We start from the raw sequence: 19,380 nt of genomic DNA on the forward strand, positions 1-19,380 counted from the left end.
TTTGGTATCTATTCTAAGTTAAGGAATATGCAGCTACACGTCTCTATCAGATGAAGGAGTTACTTACCTTCAGTAACGAAGTATCTGGTAGAGAAATATTCTGGCCGCAGATTCCTTAACGCCCGCCCAACCTCCCCATTCTGCGAGGACCTTTTCTGGTTGAAACTTTCTATACTCTCCTCCTTTACGGTGGCTTGCCCCTTCCTGGGTTCTCTACTCTCACTCCAATACAGACTGATTTGTTCTGTTTCTCTGCTGCTTCCCGCCATGCTCTGAAATTAGGCAATATGTTAATACATCATATGTTCCTTTCAGTCCTAGTCCTGGATTGTACGGTGTGAAACCTATTCACGCTTTTTCCCACCATCCTGCTTTCACCTTCTACATGGCCTTGTGGTAGTTGCCGCCTCGGCTGGCTTTTCCTTCAGGACTATTGGCCATGTCCAAATATGGATCTTTAATGGAGATTGTAACGTCTCCTTTTGGTGACGTCTTGTGGTGTACTCTCCTTACTCCGGACATGTTCTCCTTCACAGTTTTACTTTCAGATGTGGATTTTCTTCCTCTGCCAGGCTGTTTTTCCACATCCTTGTCTTCCTTTAACATTGATTGAGCCTAGGCTATTGCGGGGTGGCTCTTCAGAGTGCTGCCCTGTCTCACCTGTCAATTTCTTCAATTTTTTCATTGTTTTTTCAAACTGTTCCCATATTCTCCGTTTTTTGGTGATGGCTTTGCGTTCTGATGCGGAAAAGTTTCTCTGACAAAAACTGACGTCAGAGCGCCCGGAGGGGCTTATATGGCTCCGCTAACGTCAAGTCCGTGGACGACGTCGGGGCGGAGACTGGGGGTGCCGGCGCACATAGGTGCTTCTGCGGAAAAGGTTTCTGGATCCTGTCTGATGCCTGGGGATATTCTAAGTTAAGGAATCTGCGGCTAGACTACGTCTCTACCAGATACATCGTTACCGAAGGTAAGTAACTCGTTCGGCGGTTACTACTGTGGAGTCGCTTGACGCCTCCCTCAGGGAGCTCCTTATTGCCTATTATACTAATAAATAATAGCACGAGCGCCGCGAGAAGGACCCTGGATGACGGTAATAGCGAAGTTCGCCAAGGTTATTGATAAAGCACCCTCAAAAAGAAAGACGTGTTATTGACTTAACGCACTCGGCTACATCCTCAGCGGTCTGCAGGGCACAAGATATAAGAATCCCACGTGACAGCAACGTCAGGCATTCATAGCGCTTAGAAGCATCAAGAGTGCTTTATGAAGTGCTACACAACAAACACGTATTACTATCACAGAATCCAGAGAACGGGTCGCGAGTGACAATCTCTAATCTTTCCTTACCCAAAGCACAACTTCCTATATTTATGTATTTCTTAATCTAGCATTCTGTGCCAAACTGGAAGCTTAAATTAATCTTTCAGGGTGTCTCAAGGTCAGTAGCCAATGGGCTACTGACCTTAGGGTGACTACACCCTTGGTGTGCTCACCCCATGTGGGGGAGTGAGCAAAATCCCTAATCCTGATTGGAGAGTTCCTGCTATCTGCAAGATGGCGGGCACTGAAGACTGGGCTTCGCCTCTCCTCCCCCACCTGAGGAGTGGAGTTGACGGAGGTCGGCACACCATCTGGGCTGGCAAACTTTTCCCACCTGTCATCCCGCCGAAAAGGAGGGGCGACAGGAAGTGGGCCTTCTCCTGATAGCAGGAGAGGCTGGAGCTCGCATTACAAAGGCTGCAAGACCTTTGAAGCTCCCCTGCCACAGATGGTTCTTCCTGGCCAGGGGAGGTGTGACCACCACCTCCCAGGCAAGGCTTTGTTTTTGGGCTCAGAGAGCGAAAGCTCCCGCCCCAGGGGTGCAGAAACATGTCTTGTTGTGGCAGGCTGGTGTGTACCAGTCAGGAAACCCACCAGAGGCTGGTCGTTTTTCAGGGGGCATCTCTAAGATGCCCTCTGAGTGCATTTTTCATTAAATCCCACACTGGCATCAGGGTGGGTTTAATGTACTGAGAAGGTTGATACCAAACTTTCCACTAAAGCCATTATGGTGCTGTGGAGTTCGTAATGACAAACTCCTAGCACCATGTACTTTAAGTGGCATTACTGCACTTACAATGTCTAAGAATTGGTTTAGACACTGTAGGGGTACAGGGCTCATGCACCTATACCCTCCCCACTTGTATAGTGTACCCAGCTAGAGGGGTGGCTGACCTATGCTAGGGCAGTGTGTTGTAGGCATTGCACACAGGGATGTGTGCCATGTTGTTCTGCACCAAAACATGCAACCTGCATTGGCAGTGTGTGTGTGTAAAGGTACAGGGCCTCTAAGGGTGGCACAATAAGTGCTGCAGCCCTTAGAGGCCTTCCCTGGCCACCCTTGATACCCATGGTACCTTTTACAAGGGACTGACATGTGGCCAGAGAGGTGCCAATCGGGGGTACAAGGGTTAGTTTTGGGAAAGAACACTGGCCCTGGGAACCTGATTGGCAGGGACCCAGGGCACATCAATTTAAAGTGCATCCGTAGTCTGAAAAAAGTGGGGGTGTTACTGCAACAGAAACCCAGCTTCCTACACCAAATCAGACACCTTTTAGGTCCACAAAGACCACAAAAAGTCTACTTTGCTCCAAATGCACCGTTTTCCAAAAGATGAGCGGTAGCCTAAATATTTAATAAATAGTGGATGTTTATTTTACCTAAAACAAGCTTGCAGGGTACTGATCACATTGTTAATCCAACCATGTCTGTAGGCGGCTCAACAAAATTTATGCAAAGATTTTTTGTGTTACATCAATGAGGTAGATTGGCCTATAGTTGGTGGGTAATAGAGGGAAATCTTTTTTGTACACAGGAAAAATCTCAGCTCCAACCCAGGTTGCAGGGAGTGCCATCCCTTGTAATGTGTTACAGCAAACAAATGATGGACGGAATGCTGACAATGCAAACATTCTCCCCCAGTCAAAAGATCTGGGTTAAATCCATCGTTCTTTTGCCCACTACGCCACCCCAGTTTGGACCCAGCCATAGGCAATTCAGTCTTCAGCCTGTGCCTCATAGGAAGAGTCAGACCGAACTGCCAGGCCAGGTCCTCCAGACCAAGAGTATAAAAGGCTGGCATTCATGGGCAATAATGTCTTTGTCTCTGTTGGTCTTGCCCTCCTCATGGGCCAGTATGTCAATGCCAAAATGAGTGCCTCCCATCACATGACGAAGCAATTCTCAGATTTTGTTTGTTGCTATCAATGGCTTAGGTGCGACAGGAAGTGAGTCTCTGTTCTCACTTTGCCACAGATTCAAGTTACACCTCACTTGCAAGGTCTCAGTGTACTGGATCCAGACTGAGGACTGCAACTATTTGAAGCAAGATCAAGACTGAAATGCACGTCAAGTCTGTCTAAAGGGGCATGGCGGGTGAAAAAATAAGGGCTAACGTCAGTGACTAGGATTACTCCAAGCATATCTTTCATCATGTTGTTGCATGATACTTACCCTCACTTTCTTCTTGTATATGTTGTGCCCACTTACATATTGTTCAACATTTCTTCACAAGATGTATTCTTTTTCTTGAAAACACAGGCACAGATATACAAATAGGTTTGAAAATTGATCCACATTATGGGTGTAGCTAAAATTATAATGTGTCCTTTAAACAAATTAAAACGAGTTGAAAAGTAGGAACAGACCCTAGAACATTTACAGAGTGGATCCCCAATCTATTAGCTCTAAACATGGAGGATGGTTCCCTTAAAATTGAGAAGCAGTAGAGAATTAAAACACTTACGCCAATTCTGAGTTGGTCGTCGAGGTTTTCTCACCCCTGCACAAAACCATTCTAAGCCGGGCTCAGACAGAGAAGTGGGAAAAGCATTCAGTACTCTGTTGCGGGTTCATTAGTGGAAATTACAGTTCCTGTCTTGTAAAGGAGAAGTAGGTAATAAACTCTGTGAGTGGGAGTCACCATGAAAATGCATATGGTATTGTCTTGCAAGCTTGCAACAGAAATGAGGACATACATTAGAAAATGCTTATTGAACCCCAGATTTCAGTTTACGGATCCCAGGTAATGCTATAAATCAGTTAACTCGTTAACTACTTGTAACTGTCCACTTACCTGTAAGTGCCTCTCCTGTGTGCAGCTCTGCCTTTTAGGTTAGAATGCTTTTGCATGGTTGAATGAATATATGTATAACTAATTTGAAAGGTGTGCATTTGAGACAGAAATTTGTGTATTTTTAGAACCCATCAACTGATGTTTTGAGAAAATTGATTGAATTTCCATAATGTATTCAAGCGATAAATCATGCGGTGTTGGGGAGACTTATTATTGGCATTAGCTTGGTGTCAATGGCATTGTAGCCATGGTCTTATCTATTACCCATGCAGAGGTATTCCACAATGATAAAGTATTTTTTTTTTATTACACATTACTATTGGCAACCGGGCCTTAGGTGGTCACTACTGGTAAACTTGCATATGCTGCCCACTAATGTAATCTTATCTGACATCACTAAACCAGTTCTAAAAATACTAGAAGCATGTGATGATTTTCATTGAACATAAGTAGCTGTTATTACAGAAAAGAATGGGTACTTGTTATAAATCATCAATATGCCTTGGGCGTGATAGAAAGAATATGTAGATCATTTAGATTGTCTGTATATGTCTTTGTAGGCATATCAAGTAAAACAAAAAAAATGTACTCAAGTAGAGTTAGGTATCCAACAAATGTTGTATTACGACTGAATTTCTTTCTTAGGTGACCGTACAAGCAGCTGTCCAGTCATATTTGTATTGGATGAATTTGACCTTTTTGCGCATCACAAGAACCAGACTCTCCTATACAACCTCTTTGACATCTCCCAGTCAGCACAAACCCCAGTTGCTGTTTTAGGATTGACATGCAGATTGGTGAGCAACGCTTTGCCTCTCAATGTATTAAATGTACTTTACATCATTCCCTCGTTTTACCTGCAGCAACCTGATGAAGGCTCCCTAACTACATTAGTGTCTCCTGATTACTTCTCTAAGAGGTCTGTGCCGAAAGAACATTGTGCTTGAATGGTGCTGAACTAACATTTGTTTGTTTTATGGGGTCTGTTGTGGGTTCCCATTCTGTGAACATTACACCTACCTTGTGTTGGATCTGTAAAAAGCAAGATGTTGGTCTCGAGGTTTGAATCATCTGCTCCTTGCATGGCTAGAAAGATGGATATCCAAGTCACTCTGAAGCCCGGAATGCACCAGGGGACACACTTCAGCTTTTTTTTGGGGGGGGGGGGCGGGGTGGATAGGGAGTCTTGGTGTGCGGTTGTGGCAACGGTGGAGAATAAAGAACGTCAAGGATTTCCATTAACAGTATGTTTGCTGCGGCGCAGGTCCAACACAAAGGCATATTTAACACTATGGGCTTATAGCCACTTCATGTAACTCCAGGTCATTTGAACATGATTTATAGAGCCTGGCATTAGGGAAACGTCCTCCTTTACGTTCTGCCCTAGTACCAGCCACTATTTGCCTGGAAAGACCAGTATAATTTCAGGGTTCTCCAGTGTTTTGTTGCACAAAAATTAATATGGTATGAAAGCAGTGACTCTGAGCTCACTATGAGTCACCTCCTAATTTGGGCACTGTTGCACTCACCACATCCTGCTCCGCTGTAACCAGGCGTCGTAGCACGCTGGGGAGACATTCGGTCACCCCAGCGGGGACCCAATGATGAAGCATGTCACCAACTAGTGGTGAGTGAGGGTCCTTCCAATAAGTACGGTTATTTCCCTCCCTTCTACACCGGGTGACCTTCAAACCCACTAGGTTTCTTCCCTAGAGGAGGACCTAACTGGGCATACCTAGGGAGAGTATTCGCTGTGTGCATGCACGTGTGTGAGTATTGATCGCATTTGCGGCACACTGCGGAGCATCACTACACCTCACTAGTTCTTTTTTGTTATCACAGTCACTACTTTGTTGTTAATATATATTTAATACTCACTATGAGGAAGCCAAAGTTTCCGCAGTAGCAACCTAATATGAATTTGAGGTGGATTCTGTGGAGGAACACGTTAGTAACTAGGACAAGGAGGGGAGTTTTCATGAACATTAACAGTAATGATATAGATGAGGAGTACTAGTGGCATTCCTCAGTAAGAGCAAAAGAAGTGCAGGCGTGCTCTGGATTACAGCTGCAGTCACCAGCCACTGCTCCCAATGCAGGCATATTACTTTACGTTAAATGTGCAGGGACAGGATATTAAACTGTGTTAAAAAAAATGACATCAGATAAAATTTCATGTACTATTTATTCTCTTTTCTCTGAACCATGGCACACAGCTTGTAATGGCAGTCTGTATGTTGGTGCTGAGGGTCTCTTAGAATGGCACAAAACATGCTGCAACCCCTAGAGATGACCTTTAGCCTCCTTGCCCTAGGTACCAGGGGTAGCATTTACTAGGGACTTACAAGGGGTGCTAAAGGTACTGTCAACTGTGGGAGCAAATGTACAGTATTAGGGAAATAGATCCGACATTGGGGTCCTGGATAGCAGGAGCCCAGTGCACTTCTGTCAAAATTGCATCAGATTCCAGGCAAAAAGCAAGTCTAACCATGTAGGGTCACTTTCCTACGAAGATCATTTATGATCTAATGGACAAAGCAGATATTTTTCTTTTCTTCTTATATGGGTCCCCTTTTTGCAAGATGCCCCCGTCTTTCCCTCATAGTTCGCGTAGACTCTTGGTCTTCCTCATCACCATCATTGAATTCACTACCGCTCCCTCCCGTCTTTTTCTTCCCTACTTTGTATTTCCATCTTATTTACCTTATTTTTCTCTGGACTTCTTCCCTTCCTCTTCACTTACTTCCATCTATAGCTTATTCTCTCATCCGTCTCTTCCTTTTTCTACGTCTCTTAAATAGTATATATAAGTATTGTTTGCTATTGGTGCGTTTATCACAATCAGCATTTGTATCTCTATTACTAGCTGAACTTGCATGTCACTGTATTTGCTGTTATTTCTCAATTCCTAATTTTATCAAAAAATAATAAACTGGAAACAAAAGCATGAATACATGTGACTTGGCATTAAGTGAAAGTTGGGTGTCAGGTTATTGAGCCAGGTTAGGCTTATTTTCTGTTTTCATCTTTTGGCAAATAAGAATTCAGTCTTGGTGAGTTTGAGCTTTGAGTAGGCATTGGACATCCTGGTCTGGATGAAGTGCAACCAGTGTTTTAAGTGATGGTGGCTGAGCAGACGAGACTTTTTAGTCAAGATGTATATTGTTGAATAATTAGTGAATTGGAGGTGCAGGCATTTCTGAAAAGGAATCATCTTTAACATACAACACCATATCTATCTGACAGTGAGGCAAGTAGTATGCCTTTTCAGTATGATGGTATCATGTACTCAATAGCCTCAAATGTCATTTAGATTGGTAGTTGGCCTCACAGTGTTCACTGGCAGGCATGTCTTGGCAGGATATATTGTAATGTTGGGTCTTCTCCAGAACTGAGAGAAGATTGTCCTCTACTATTTGGGATTGGCCCCTGTTTACTCTGATACCCAAATACCGGAGCCCAGGGTATGCATGTCATATTGTAGCCATGGAAGCATGCAGAGGCGATGGCTCTAGTTAGCGTGAGGGTCTAGCTTTTCATCCAATTGACTCTATATCCTGACAGTGTGGATAAGACCTCGATGGTGGAAATTACTGCCACTATTGAAGGTCACGGTTGGGATCAAAGGAGTAGGATGTCTTTTGCGTAGATCATAATCTTTACCCCGCCAACTCATGTGAGGATCCTGAGCACCTCTCGCAATCGGTCTGTGTTGTGTTGGTAAAATAACTCACAGCAGGACACTTCATCAGAGGCGGGAATAATACAGAAGATTAACTGTTTGAATGAAGCCAGCGTCTAGTTGAGAGCGATATCATCTCTGAAGGATTGTCCTTTGTGCACCACAAGAGGTGTGCTAGTGTAGATTACTTGAGCTACGCACTGGTACAAAACCCAGCTGGGTCTCATGAACAAGTAACAGTATCACCTTCCCCTAGCCGAGTCACCCGAATCTTAACCATCAGTTTGAGGTCAACATTAATGAGGGAGTTCGGATGGCAGCAAGCACAATCTAGGGGGTCTGGATTGTCTTTGAGGAGAAGGGTGATTACTGATTTGTCGCATCTGGCTCCTCAGCGAGCCAGTATCCATTGCTTCATTGAAAATGGGGCATGAGAATATACCTCTCAGTTTTATAAAGCTCACCGGTGAATAAGTCTTCTCCAGGTGAGGACTTACTAGTGGGAATCCCTGATAGGGCATCAGTCACCTCTTCCTCTGTAAATGCCCCCACAAGAACCGCTTGGCCTGTGTCATTCAGATTTGGAAGGTGTAGAGTGTCTAGAAACCATAGATGTCGATTCACAAAAATGCTAGGGGTAGCGGAAATTACATAACATGCCCTTTGACCTTATTGACATCAAAGAAAGTGATCTCATGATTTTGTCCCTGAATCTTCCCAGGAAGTGATGTGACTTGACCTTACCCCGGATTATATAACAATAGTTGATATCACTGTAGTTACATTATAACTGTGTCATTAGTGAAAAAATACAAAAGTGATCTCTTGGATCCACATATATTAGGGTAACATAACATAACATTTGAATGTGATTGGGAGTAATACAATACGTACCCTAAAATGTACTGAGCAAAGCGAATGAACCCGAGGTTTTTAGTAAATTAGTCAAAGAGTGTATTTTTAGCAGTCTTTTCACATAAATCTGCTAAAAGGTTGTGGGCTGTGAAATGGCACAGTTAAAAATAGGTCTTTTCATGATGTGCCAAGCCATTCAAACCTGACGTTCCACATGAGTTCAATCAATCAATCAGTGACACTTATAAAGCGCGCTACATACCCGTAGGGTCTCAAGGCGCTGGGGGGGGGGGGTGCCGCTACTGCTCGAACAGCCAGGTCTTCAGCTTCTTCCTGAAGGAGAGGTGGTCTTGGGTCAGGCGCAGGTCGGACGGGAGGGAGTTCCAGGTCTTGGCGGCCAGGTAGGAGAAGGACCTTCCTCCTGTAGTCGCTCTTCGGATGCGGGGGACGGCGGCGAGGGCGTGGTTGGCTGATCGGAGGTGGCGTTGGGGAGCGTAGAAGTTGACTCGGCTGTTGAGGTAGCTCGGGCCTTGGTCGTGTAGGGCTTTGTGTGCGTGGGTGAGGAGGCGGAAGGTGATTCTCTTGTTGACGGGGAGCCAGTGAAGGTCTCTCAGATGTCCGGAGATGTGGCTGGATCCTGGGATGTCGAGGATGAGTCTGGCTGAGGCGTTTTGGATCCGCTGGAGTCTCTTCTGGAGCTTGACGGTGGTCCCGGCGTAGATGGCGTTGCCGTAGTCCAGTCGGCTGGTGACGAGGGCCTGGGTGACGGTCTTCCTGGTCTCTGTGGGGATCCACCAGAAGATCTTCCGTAGCATGCGTAGGATGTTGAAGCACGCCGAGGAGACGCTGTTGACTTGCCTGGTCATGGAGAGGGAGGAGTCCAGGATGAAGCCCAGGTTTCGTGCATGGTCTGTTGGTTTGGGTGCGGTGCCCAGGGCGGGAGGCCACCAGGAGTCGTCCCAGGCGGAGGGTGAGGAGCCCAGGATGAGGACCTCCGTCTTGTCCGAGTTCAGTTTCAGGCGGCTGGTCGTCATCCACTCGGCTACCTCTTTCATCCCTTCGTGCAGGTTGGCTCTGGCGGCGGCGGGGTCGTTGGTCAGGGAGAGGATCAGCTGGGTGTCGTCGGCGTAGGAGATTATGCTGAGGTGGTGTTTGCGTACGATGGCCGCGAGGGGGCTCATGTAGACGTTGAAGAGGGTGGGGCTCAGGGATGATCCTTGGGGGACGCCGCAGATGACTTCGGAGGCCTCTGACTTGTACGGTGGTAGGCGGACTCTCTGTGTTCTTCCGTCGAGGAAGGAGATGATCCATTCCAGCGCCTTGTCCTGGATTCCGATGTTGCTGAGGCGCCGTACTAGGGTGCGGTGGCAGACCGTGTCGAATGCCGCGGAGAGGTCTAGGAGGATGAGGGCCGCTGTTTCTCCATTGTCCATCAGGGCTCGGATGTCATCGGTGGCGGCGATGAGGGCGGTCTCGGTGCTGTGTTTGGCTCGGAAGCCGGACTGTGAGGGGTCGAGGGATCCGTTCGTCTCGAGGAAGGCGGCCATCTGCTTGTTGACGGTCTTCTCGATGACTTTGGCTGGAAACGGGAGAAGCGAGATGGGGCGGTAATTCTTGAGGTCGGTGGGGTCCGCTGTTGGTTTCTTGAGTAGAGCGCTGAGTTCGGCGTGTTTCCAGCTTTCAGGGAAGATGGCGGTGTCGAAGGAGGTGTTGATGATGTCTCGCAGGTGGGGTGCGATGACAGCGTCGGCCTTGTTGAAGACGTGGTGAGGGCAGGGGTCGGTCGGTGATCCGGAGTGGATGGAGTTCATCGTGCGGATGGTGTCTTCGGTGCTGATCGGGGTCCAGGCGTGGAGGGTGGTGGTGGGGGGGGGTGGCTGGTCGGTCGTGGTGTGCGTTGGTTGGTTGTTGAAACTGCTGTGTATGTCCGTGATCTTGTTGTGGAAGTATGAGGCGAGGGAGTTGCAGAGGTCTTGCGATGGGGTGATGTCGTTGTTTCCTGCGCTGGGGTTGGAAAGCTCTTTCACGATGTTGAAGAGTTCCTTGCAGTTGTGTGCGTTGTTGTCCAACCGGTCCTTGAATGCTGTTTTCTTGGCGGCGCGGATCAGCTGGTGGTGTTTCCGGGTGGCAAGTTTGTAGGAGGTCCTGTTGTCCGGTGTCGGTTCCCTTTTCCAGACTTTCTCGAGGGCTCGGCAGTTCTTCTTGGAGCTCTTGAGTTCGTCGGTGAACCATGGGGCCTTCTTGCTGCCGGGTCTGCTAGGCGGGGTCCTCAGCGGGGCGAGTTCGTCCGTGCAGTTGCTGATCCACTTCGTGAGGTTGTCGGCGGCCTGGCTGGGGTTCGCTGAGCTGGCAGGAGGGTGTTGGCTCAGGGAGGTGGCGAGCTGGTCTGCTGTGATCTTGTTCCAGCTTCTGCGGGCGGTCTGTTGCTGGTGTTGGTGGGTCGTCGTTCTCTTGAAGGTGAAGTGGACGCAGCTGTGGTCCGTCCATTGAAGCTCTGTGGCGTGGCTGAAGTCGATGTCTGTGCTGGATGAGAAGACGGCGTCGAGTGTGTGTCCGGCGAGGTGGGTGGGGGTGGACACCAGTTGCTTGAGTCCCAGGTTGGCGAGGTTGTCGAGCAGGGTGCTGGTGTTGAGCCCCCTTTTTTCAGAATTTTCTATGGGTGCCCCAATATGCCAAAAAGAACTACCAGTGAGCCAGGGACATCATTTTGACATGGGTGAATGCCTAGAAGTATTGAGTGTCGTCTTATGCCAACAGTTATATATAATATTCCAGTCCTCAAATGTTGCTATTAATGTTATCAATGTACCATGGATGACCCTTATGTCAACATTTACCTCTGGTATGATGGGGCCAGCATTTTGTCCTGTTTGTACACCTCCAATATGCCACACCGCCTTCCTTCAGGCTAAAAATCAACTCCAACATGCTATGTCCAGGATTTTGTCATGTCCTATACCAGTATACCTGCCTTTTGCCATGGATGTCCCATATATCAAGCATTATCTCTAGTATGCCAGTTCACTGTCTGCTAATAACTGCCTCCAGCATGCTGATACCAGGGTTTTGCAAGGGCCAAAAGCAGACTCGCAGACTGCGCTCTACATTCTCTCTCTTGCTAATTTACATTCACTAACTCACACTCATTTTCACCTCATCGCTCTTTCTCAATCATTCTCATTTACTCAGTCTCCCTCTCGTGCAGCCAGTCTTGCACATTTTCACTCATTCTTTCTCTGATTAACTCACAACTATTCGCTTGCTTTTGTTTTGCAGTTTTATGTAGTGCAAACTCGACCCTAAGGTATGGGAGCGCTTTACATGAGCACCATTTACATTACAGAAGGACACAGTCCTCATTTGTGTTTTTTAGGCACATGAAACGCAAGTGATTTGCTCAGAATGTTGATTCGATGCCGAGATTCGAACCTGATTCCCCAGTTCCAAAGTCAGAAGCTCTGGCTGTTGTGCCACATCCTCTCCCCACATTGATGCTCCTGTCTCATCTTTTGTTCCCAACTTTCTGTCCAGCCCACCAACACCTAAGTTTGGCTATCATTTGTAAACTATACTCCACCAACCTGTGTCGTACAAGCATAGTACAAAGCTCCTCCCACAATCCCTTTTTACCTGATCCATCCTTTCCTCTCCTAAGCATGTTGCGGCAGCTTAAGGACTTCATAAATCAGTTTAAACCCAGCCAACGAAATCAACACACCATCATATTTATATAAGGTAACTAAATGTGAAGTGAAGAGACTAAAAAATAATCCTTTTTCTTTTAGAAAAAATACAATCTAACATGCAAACCACTAAGCAAACATACTTCTTCACACTGGATGACGGAGCACTGTGTGCTGTGTAGTCTACTTAGTCTGTGTCATTCACATAAATCCCACTTTTTCAATACCAGTTAAGAGCACAAAACATTCAAACTATGATTCTTAAAGGCATCTCAAAGTTCTGAAATACATCATTTTTGCCGCACTGGTAAAGAAACACATACAATGGCACTATACAAAACCATGAGATCAACCAGGGTGATAATCAGTGCTTTAGATCACAAAACATCACACTATGCTTTATCTGGAAAGAGTTAAAGTACTGCAGCTCTTTTGTTAATAAAAATTTAGGTCTAGCTTGACACAGCTATCTTGCCTAGCCAGTCTCATGCTTTTCTACATTGTATATACATATATAGTACAGAAGCATATAAATAAAGAATTCTATAAAGTTCTCACTGAATTTTGTAAACCATATTCCTTAGAAAGAGCTCATCCCGTTACTCAAGATTTCACGGACAAACTGGCAAATCATTACCCGGCCAAAGCAGACACGTTGGACTCTTATTTAAGACAAAGCACCAACACCGACCCTTTTCCAAAACAACAATTGAAGAATACTTTAACCCAGCCTCTCCATTCCTTCCAACAAATTTCACACAATTAATTTATGGACCTGGTCAAAACAAGCATGCCTGCTGGCAGCCCTTCTGACCCATATACACCACAAACCTTCAAAAGAATTCCTATAACAACCTCTGCTGCTGCACCAGTAAGAAGAAGAATCAACAATTCCTTAACTACTGTAATATTTCCAGAGAACTCAAAGCTCTACATACGCCCATTACTGAAGAAAACAAACCTGGACCCGCTGAACCCCAACAACTACACACCAATAACAAATGGACCTTTCCTGGGTGAACCAATAGACCGAGCAGCATTCGCCCTGATGTCACAACTCATTGAAGATCGTGTTATACTTTCAGGCTTCCAAACGGGATTCTGTCAAGGAAGAGGCACAGAATCTGCCCTCGTTGTCATCTGGGATGACCTGAAGAACATAGTTGACCTCAACAGAGTTGCTGCGCTACTTCTCTTGGACCTCTCGGCTGCCTTTGACACTGTTGACTATGACACTGATACAGACTCTAGGAAGCTGGCATAAAGGGGACTGCTCTAGACTGGATAACTCCTACCTTCACAACAGAACTAATGTCATCCATACCACCCCCTCCCCCCCACCCCTCCTCATCCAAACTGAACTTCACAAAAGCAGGGGATCCTCAAGGCTCTCATCTCGCCCATGCTTTTCTATATCTACATGAAGTACTTACTGGCACCGATCACTTATACCTCACGTGCTATGACTATACAGATGACACGCAAATACTCCTTCTACTGGAATGCCCTAAAGACATTGGAAACGCACCAATTTTCAGTTGTCTCAGAGCCGTGGATCAATGGATGACATGGAGCCATCTCATTTGAATGCTTCCAAAATGCAAAGTACTCATGTGTGGCGATTGGAAAAATTATGACCCGCCTGGCCTGATGAGCTGGGAACACCGCCTAAAGTATCAAAGGAAGTAAGAAACTCTGAATTACTAGGGACTCCAAGCTATCAATGAAAGGATAAACTAGCAAGATCAAGCTTTGTTACAATAAAAACTCTGCATCGAATCTTCCCCCATTTTGGATTTTCACACAAGGTCCAGACTACCATCTCTCTCTTGTTCTATCCAAACTCGATTAAGCCAATAGCCTCTACCACGGTTCACCTATAAGGACTATGAAAAAACTACAATGGATTCAGAACTCTGCTGCCAGCCTTCTCTTACATATAAAGCCGCGAGCCCACATCTCCCCTTTCTTGACAGCCTTGCTTTGGTTACCGGTTGGCAGAAGATCCACTCTCAAGCTGCTTTGTATCACCCACAACGCAGTACATGAAAGAGGACTGCTCTTCATCAGGATTAAAATCACCAAATCCGTTCAACAAAGGAACCTCCGCTCTAGAGTGGCTCCTCGCCTCAAAATTCCAACATGCAAGAAAAAAACCATGGCAGTGGTGTGGATTTTATAGAAATATCGACTTGTTCATGGGGCATGTTGCTTCATAAATCCACTTGTCCTGGAGCAAAATCCACGTGTTCCTTTAGTGTCATGTAGTGCGGCGACAAATTATGGCAGCAGTCTCATTATATAAGATCATGGCTATGGCCTCTCTGATTATGCAAGGGCTCATACCACAGTAGGGATTGAATACTATCAATTCCCTTATGTTGCCTTGTTTCCACAGATCTACATACTGGGGATGAAGGTAGTGATAAGCAATAGTTTCAGGGTTGGAATGCCCTTTTGAGTCTGTGCAAACCTACTAACTTGCATATTTTAAGGGTTTTCACCAACTCTTCTCTAATCTTTTCCTGTACCGAGAAAGGTTGGAAATTTACTCCTGACAATGGCAAACGTAAAACTTCTTCCAGGTCTCGAAAAAAGTGGTTAGTGGGAAGGTAAACCTGCAAACACTCATGCATATGTGCTCATGGTTAAATTCAGTTGACAAACATTTTCTAGGAGTACCAGTTCTTGGCCTACATCTGTAAATTCTAGTGAATTCACAAAAGCCATAAATCTGCACTTAATGCAAGGACAAATACCATTGGTGCACTTTTGAGACTTTATTTAATAATTGGGCCCCTAATTAGGTCTGGCTTTTACCATGACCTTTTATGTTTATTAAAATTCTGTCTCTGTTTTTCTCTATCTGTCTATTGGCTGGCTTCACTGTGAGTGACAGCATTTTGCTCTTTCGCAAGGAGCATATGAGCACACAAAGTCCTTTTGTTCAGTGCCAGGAACTACTTTGGCAGTGTGTGCTTTTTGAGACCAAATATGTTTTGCTATTGCCAGTGTTTGTTATAATGGTGAAGGTCTGGCAGCTCCCACACCAATAAGGTTTTAACAAAAACCATGCCAAAACAAGACAGTGGCAAAACCAAAAGGCTGACACCAATTTCAGACCTACTGGCTTTGCCAATTCTTGTTTATTTGTTTACCATAATTATATTGAAACTGGTTACAATGATTTTCCATTTTGAATATTTTTGGGAAATACTAGCATACATCAACACATTTTACTAAATGATGCAGCCAAGAAATGGTTCTTAAAATTTTACAGTAGTTTAGTGAAATGTTTTTTTCCTACTTGCATTTTTTAATTAATATTTTATTTTGAAAGCAAAGAATCCTCAATCGTGCTTTCAAGCTTCTGCAAATATTTGCATCTAATCTGAGAGCATTCTGGGAGTATTATACATAGCCTCATATTGCTAAACTTTGTAAACGTGTGTACTCATTTTTATACTGGAACCACTGTCAGTAGTGCAGTTTGAGCTTACAACATTTACTCAGAATACTCACCCCAATAGTAAAGGCTTTGCATTAATGATCCATAAATACAAGTCTGAATATCATTAACACAGGGACACATATGTGACCTTAACTGCAGACAGTGCCCTTCCCTGATCCATAATGTGGTACTGTAAACTGGCAGCCAAAGGGTTTGTGCTGCAGGGGGTTGGGTCTACTTGTCCCAAGAACAAAATACACATGGAAATGTGTTGCCTTTGACCCCAAATAACATGTCCCGGGCTTCGGGCTATAGGAATTCCACATCCCTGCATGGGTGTCACATCCTTCTTTGATCAAGCAGCCAAACTATGGAACTCTTTACCCCTAACATAAGATCCACGTATAACCACCTTATCTTCAGAAAATTACTCCAGTATTGGCTCTTTCCCACATAACCACCACACACCAACATAAATATACAGCATATCCCTCTGTATATAAGCATTTATTTATACTATAGATATTCCTACATATGTGTATTGCTTCGTATAAACGTGTATAATAATTGTTTTTAAAAATATAGATATTTGTTAGTTCTGCTTAACAAGTGTGCATATTACTTATAGTTACATTACTCTGTTTTTAACATCCATATAAGAGACTCCATAAATGAGTAAATTTTTTACCATAACTATTTATCTACAGTTGCTTCACTATTGAATTACAAAAAATAAAAACAGATGAGTTATTTTAAAGTACAACACTTGAAAGCCGTAGTTTATTAAATGCATCTTTAATCAACTTATATTGCCTTCCTTATGCATATATATACCTTCCATGTACTTATGTGTATGTGTGTATATATGTATATATATATATATATATATTACCTACTGGCGATAGCCAGTAGGTATATATAGTTAGGATTTTTTCTCTATGGAACTTTTGAAAATTCTATGCCTAATAACTTTGGCGTTTGTGGACGGGATTGGCTGAAATTTTCAGGAAAATGGCACATTTTGTTTCTGAGCAGCTCTTGGAAATTTGGGGGGAGTTCGTCAAGGGGGGGCCGAGAGAAAAGGGGGGTCCCAAAACGCGTTTTTCCCATGTTAATTTCCATAGGGCGGTTGGACTCACTTTTAGCTCGAACGGCTGAATGGATTTGCACGAAACTTGGCAAAATTGTAGGGACTGTTAGCCCGATGTGCCTTTGCTAGGTCTCAATATATGTGCTGCAGTAGTTTTTGAGAAATTAACGTTCAAAACAAGATATATATCTGTAACAGCGCTCCGGGCTGCGCTCCGGTTCGCTTACTTTTCGCGAAACGGAACTTTGCGCGCAGAAAGCTGATTGGCTCTCCGGTGTCTGTCAACATTCTAAACAGTCCGGAGCGGCCGCCATCTTATCTCTCGGTAGGATCGAGAGAGAAGAAGAGGTGAAAAACGAAGGGGGAATTTAATGAAAGGGGGCAAGGTATACCCCTCTTGACCCCCTAGGAATGTTGTTGGGGTTATTAAAGGGTCCCGTGGGGAAAATAAAAAAAAAAATGATTTTTCACGGTAGAAGCGCTTCACGGGCCGCGAACTGGGCCGCAAACTGGTAGCGAAACGGGAATTCGCCATTTTGTGCTTCGTTTTAATTAAATTACTAGGTATAAGGGGGTGCGGGAGACGTATCCTAATCCCCTATGTTTCCTGAGGGTGGCTGAGGAGGCTCATATATGTTGATACATCTCTTCCAGCGGCTGTGCGTGAGCTTTTTTTTTTTTTGCTGCGTGATGTCTGTTAACGTTCGATTCGATGGAAATCAGGAAGTGTTGACCGCCAATTTGTCACTGCGATAAAATATTTTGTTATAAATGAATCCTTATTGATAAACATTGTCTGCGCCATCTTGCCTTTTTTCCAATGCCACAATTTTGTCATGCACGGCAGCCATTTTAGATGCCAGGCTGGTCCCAGGCTATCACCTACCCCTGCGGATGTAGTTTATGGCCCCAGCTGTAGAGAATCCAGACATGCCAACCCTCCCGATTCAGGCGTGAGACTACTGATTTCAGTGCTAGTCTCCCGCCTCCCGATTTCTGCAAGCAAAAACCCGGGGGCATATTACCAACAACTAGCGATAATTTTTGTCTCTAACTTGTTTAGAGACAAAAATTATCGCCGCACATCGGCGATTTTTATCGCAGATAAACCTTGCTATTAGCAAGGTTTATCGCAAATGCGATAAAAAACGGCCGCAATGCATGAATATCGCAGAAAAGTCAGCGATATTCATGTATTATCGAGCAAATGCTCTTAGCCATGTTATCCACCTCCCATTGGATAACATGGCTAAGAACTGCTCAGGTCAGGTGTTAGCTTTTGGAGATATTCGCGCTTAGCGTGAATATCTCCAAAAGTTGGTAATAGGAGATAGCGATGTTAGGGACTGTTTCCAGTCGCTAACATCTTGGCACGCCCACTTTGCATGTCATTAGTGATAAATATCACTGACATGCAAAGCGGGGCCCAAGATGGTCGCTATCTCCTTTTAGCTGTCACTAACTGGTGTTAGCGACAGCTTGGTAATAGGGAGATAATTTTATCTCCGCTTTCTTGGCTTTTAAAGCCAAAAAAGCGGAGATAAACCCCCTTGATAATATGCCCCACGATTCCTCGGGGGTTTCAGCTGACAAGGCTTGGTATTGTGTTACGTGGTAATTCTTCCAGGAAACGTCAGAGGGTCGATGCAGGGGTTCTAGAAGGGGTGATAAACCATTTAAGCCTCATAAACAAGCGCATGGTCTTTTAAAGATCTGTGAAGTACTCGGGGCGGCGGTGTGTGTGTGTCCTCACGGGGGGGGGGGCACTGCCAGCAACTTCCAGGCCAGGCAGTGTTCAACACTTGCATCACCCTTTCTCTGCCTGCTATTGCGCTCCATGCTTCGGAAAGGTAAGAAAAAGAACGTGCATTTGAGTTTGAAATGTCCGATCCTGTAGCAGTACACTTGCAAAGCCCACACATAACAATAACCCGATTCAAGGCCCCATTCACCCGTTTTTAAAAAAATATATAACACTCCAACAAAGTAGGATTATAAAACTTTATTAACTTTTAAATATAACGAACGGAACAAAAACTGTAAAAACATTTAAACATTTTTTACAAAAAAAAGCAACAATGGTCAGAAGCTGTCTTTTGTGCGAATAGTCCCAAGGCAGCACAACGTGCTGAGTTCTGGACGGCACCCAGGTGATGTCACCTGGGTGCCGCACTGGTTTTTGGGATCCTACAATGCAGCAAAGAAAAACAGCGTGGGGCGTCCAGGGTGGTGCGGAGGGAGGCTTCGTCAGTAGCGGTCTGTTGTGCGAATAGTCCCAAGGCAGCAGAACGCGCTGAGATGTTGATGGCACCCAGGTGATGTCCAGTAAACTGCCGCACTGGTTTTGGTATCCTACAATGCTGCTCCGAAAATTGGCGTGGGGCGGCCCGGGGGAGGGGGGGGGGGGGGGCGTGGGGGAGGCGGCGTGAACGGGCCTCCCCAGGTGGCGGCCATCCAGCTGAGTTGCGCCCGCTCTTGCGGCTACAGCGTCTCGCTCACCA

General features: G+C 45.2%; 1 protein-coding gene across 7 annotated transcripts in view; it reads left to right on the plus strand.

Moving 5' to 3' along the window:
* Positions 1–19,380, plus strand: part of ORC4 (origin recognition complex subunit 4) — a 326,462-nt gene that overhangs the window by 154,785 nt on the left and 152,297 nt on the right. For all 7 annotated transcript variants that reach the window (XM_086957257.1, XM_086957260.1, XM_086957259.1 and 4 more), the window contains one exon: positions 4,764–4,915. In XM_086957257.1, coding sequence (XP_086813383.1) covers positions 4,764–4,915 — 152 coding nt within the window. The remainder of the gene's footprint in view (positions 1–4,763; positions 4,916–19,380) is intronic.

The sequence above is a fragment of the Lissotriton vulgaris genome, chromosome 2_1 (genome assembly GCF_964263255.1).
Source record: "Lissotriton vulgaris chromosome 2_1, aLisVul1.2, whole genome shotgun sequence".
Classification (NCBI taxonomy): Eukaryota; Metazoa; Chordata; class Amphibia; order Caudata; family Salamandridae; genus Lissotriton; species Lissotriton vulgaris.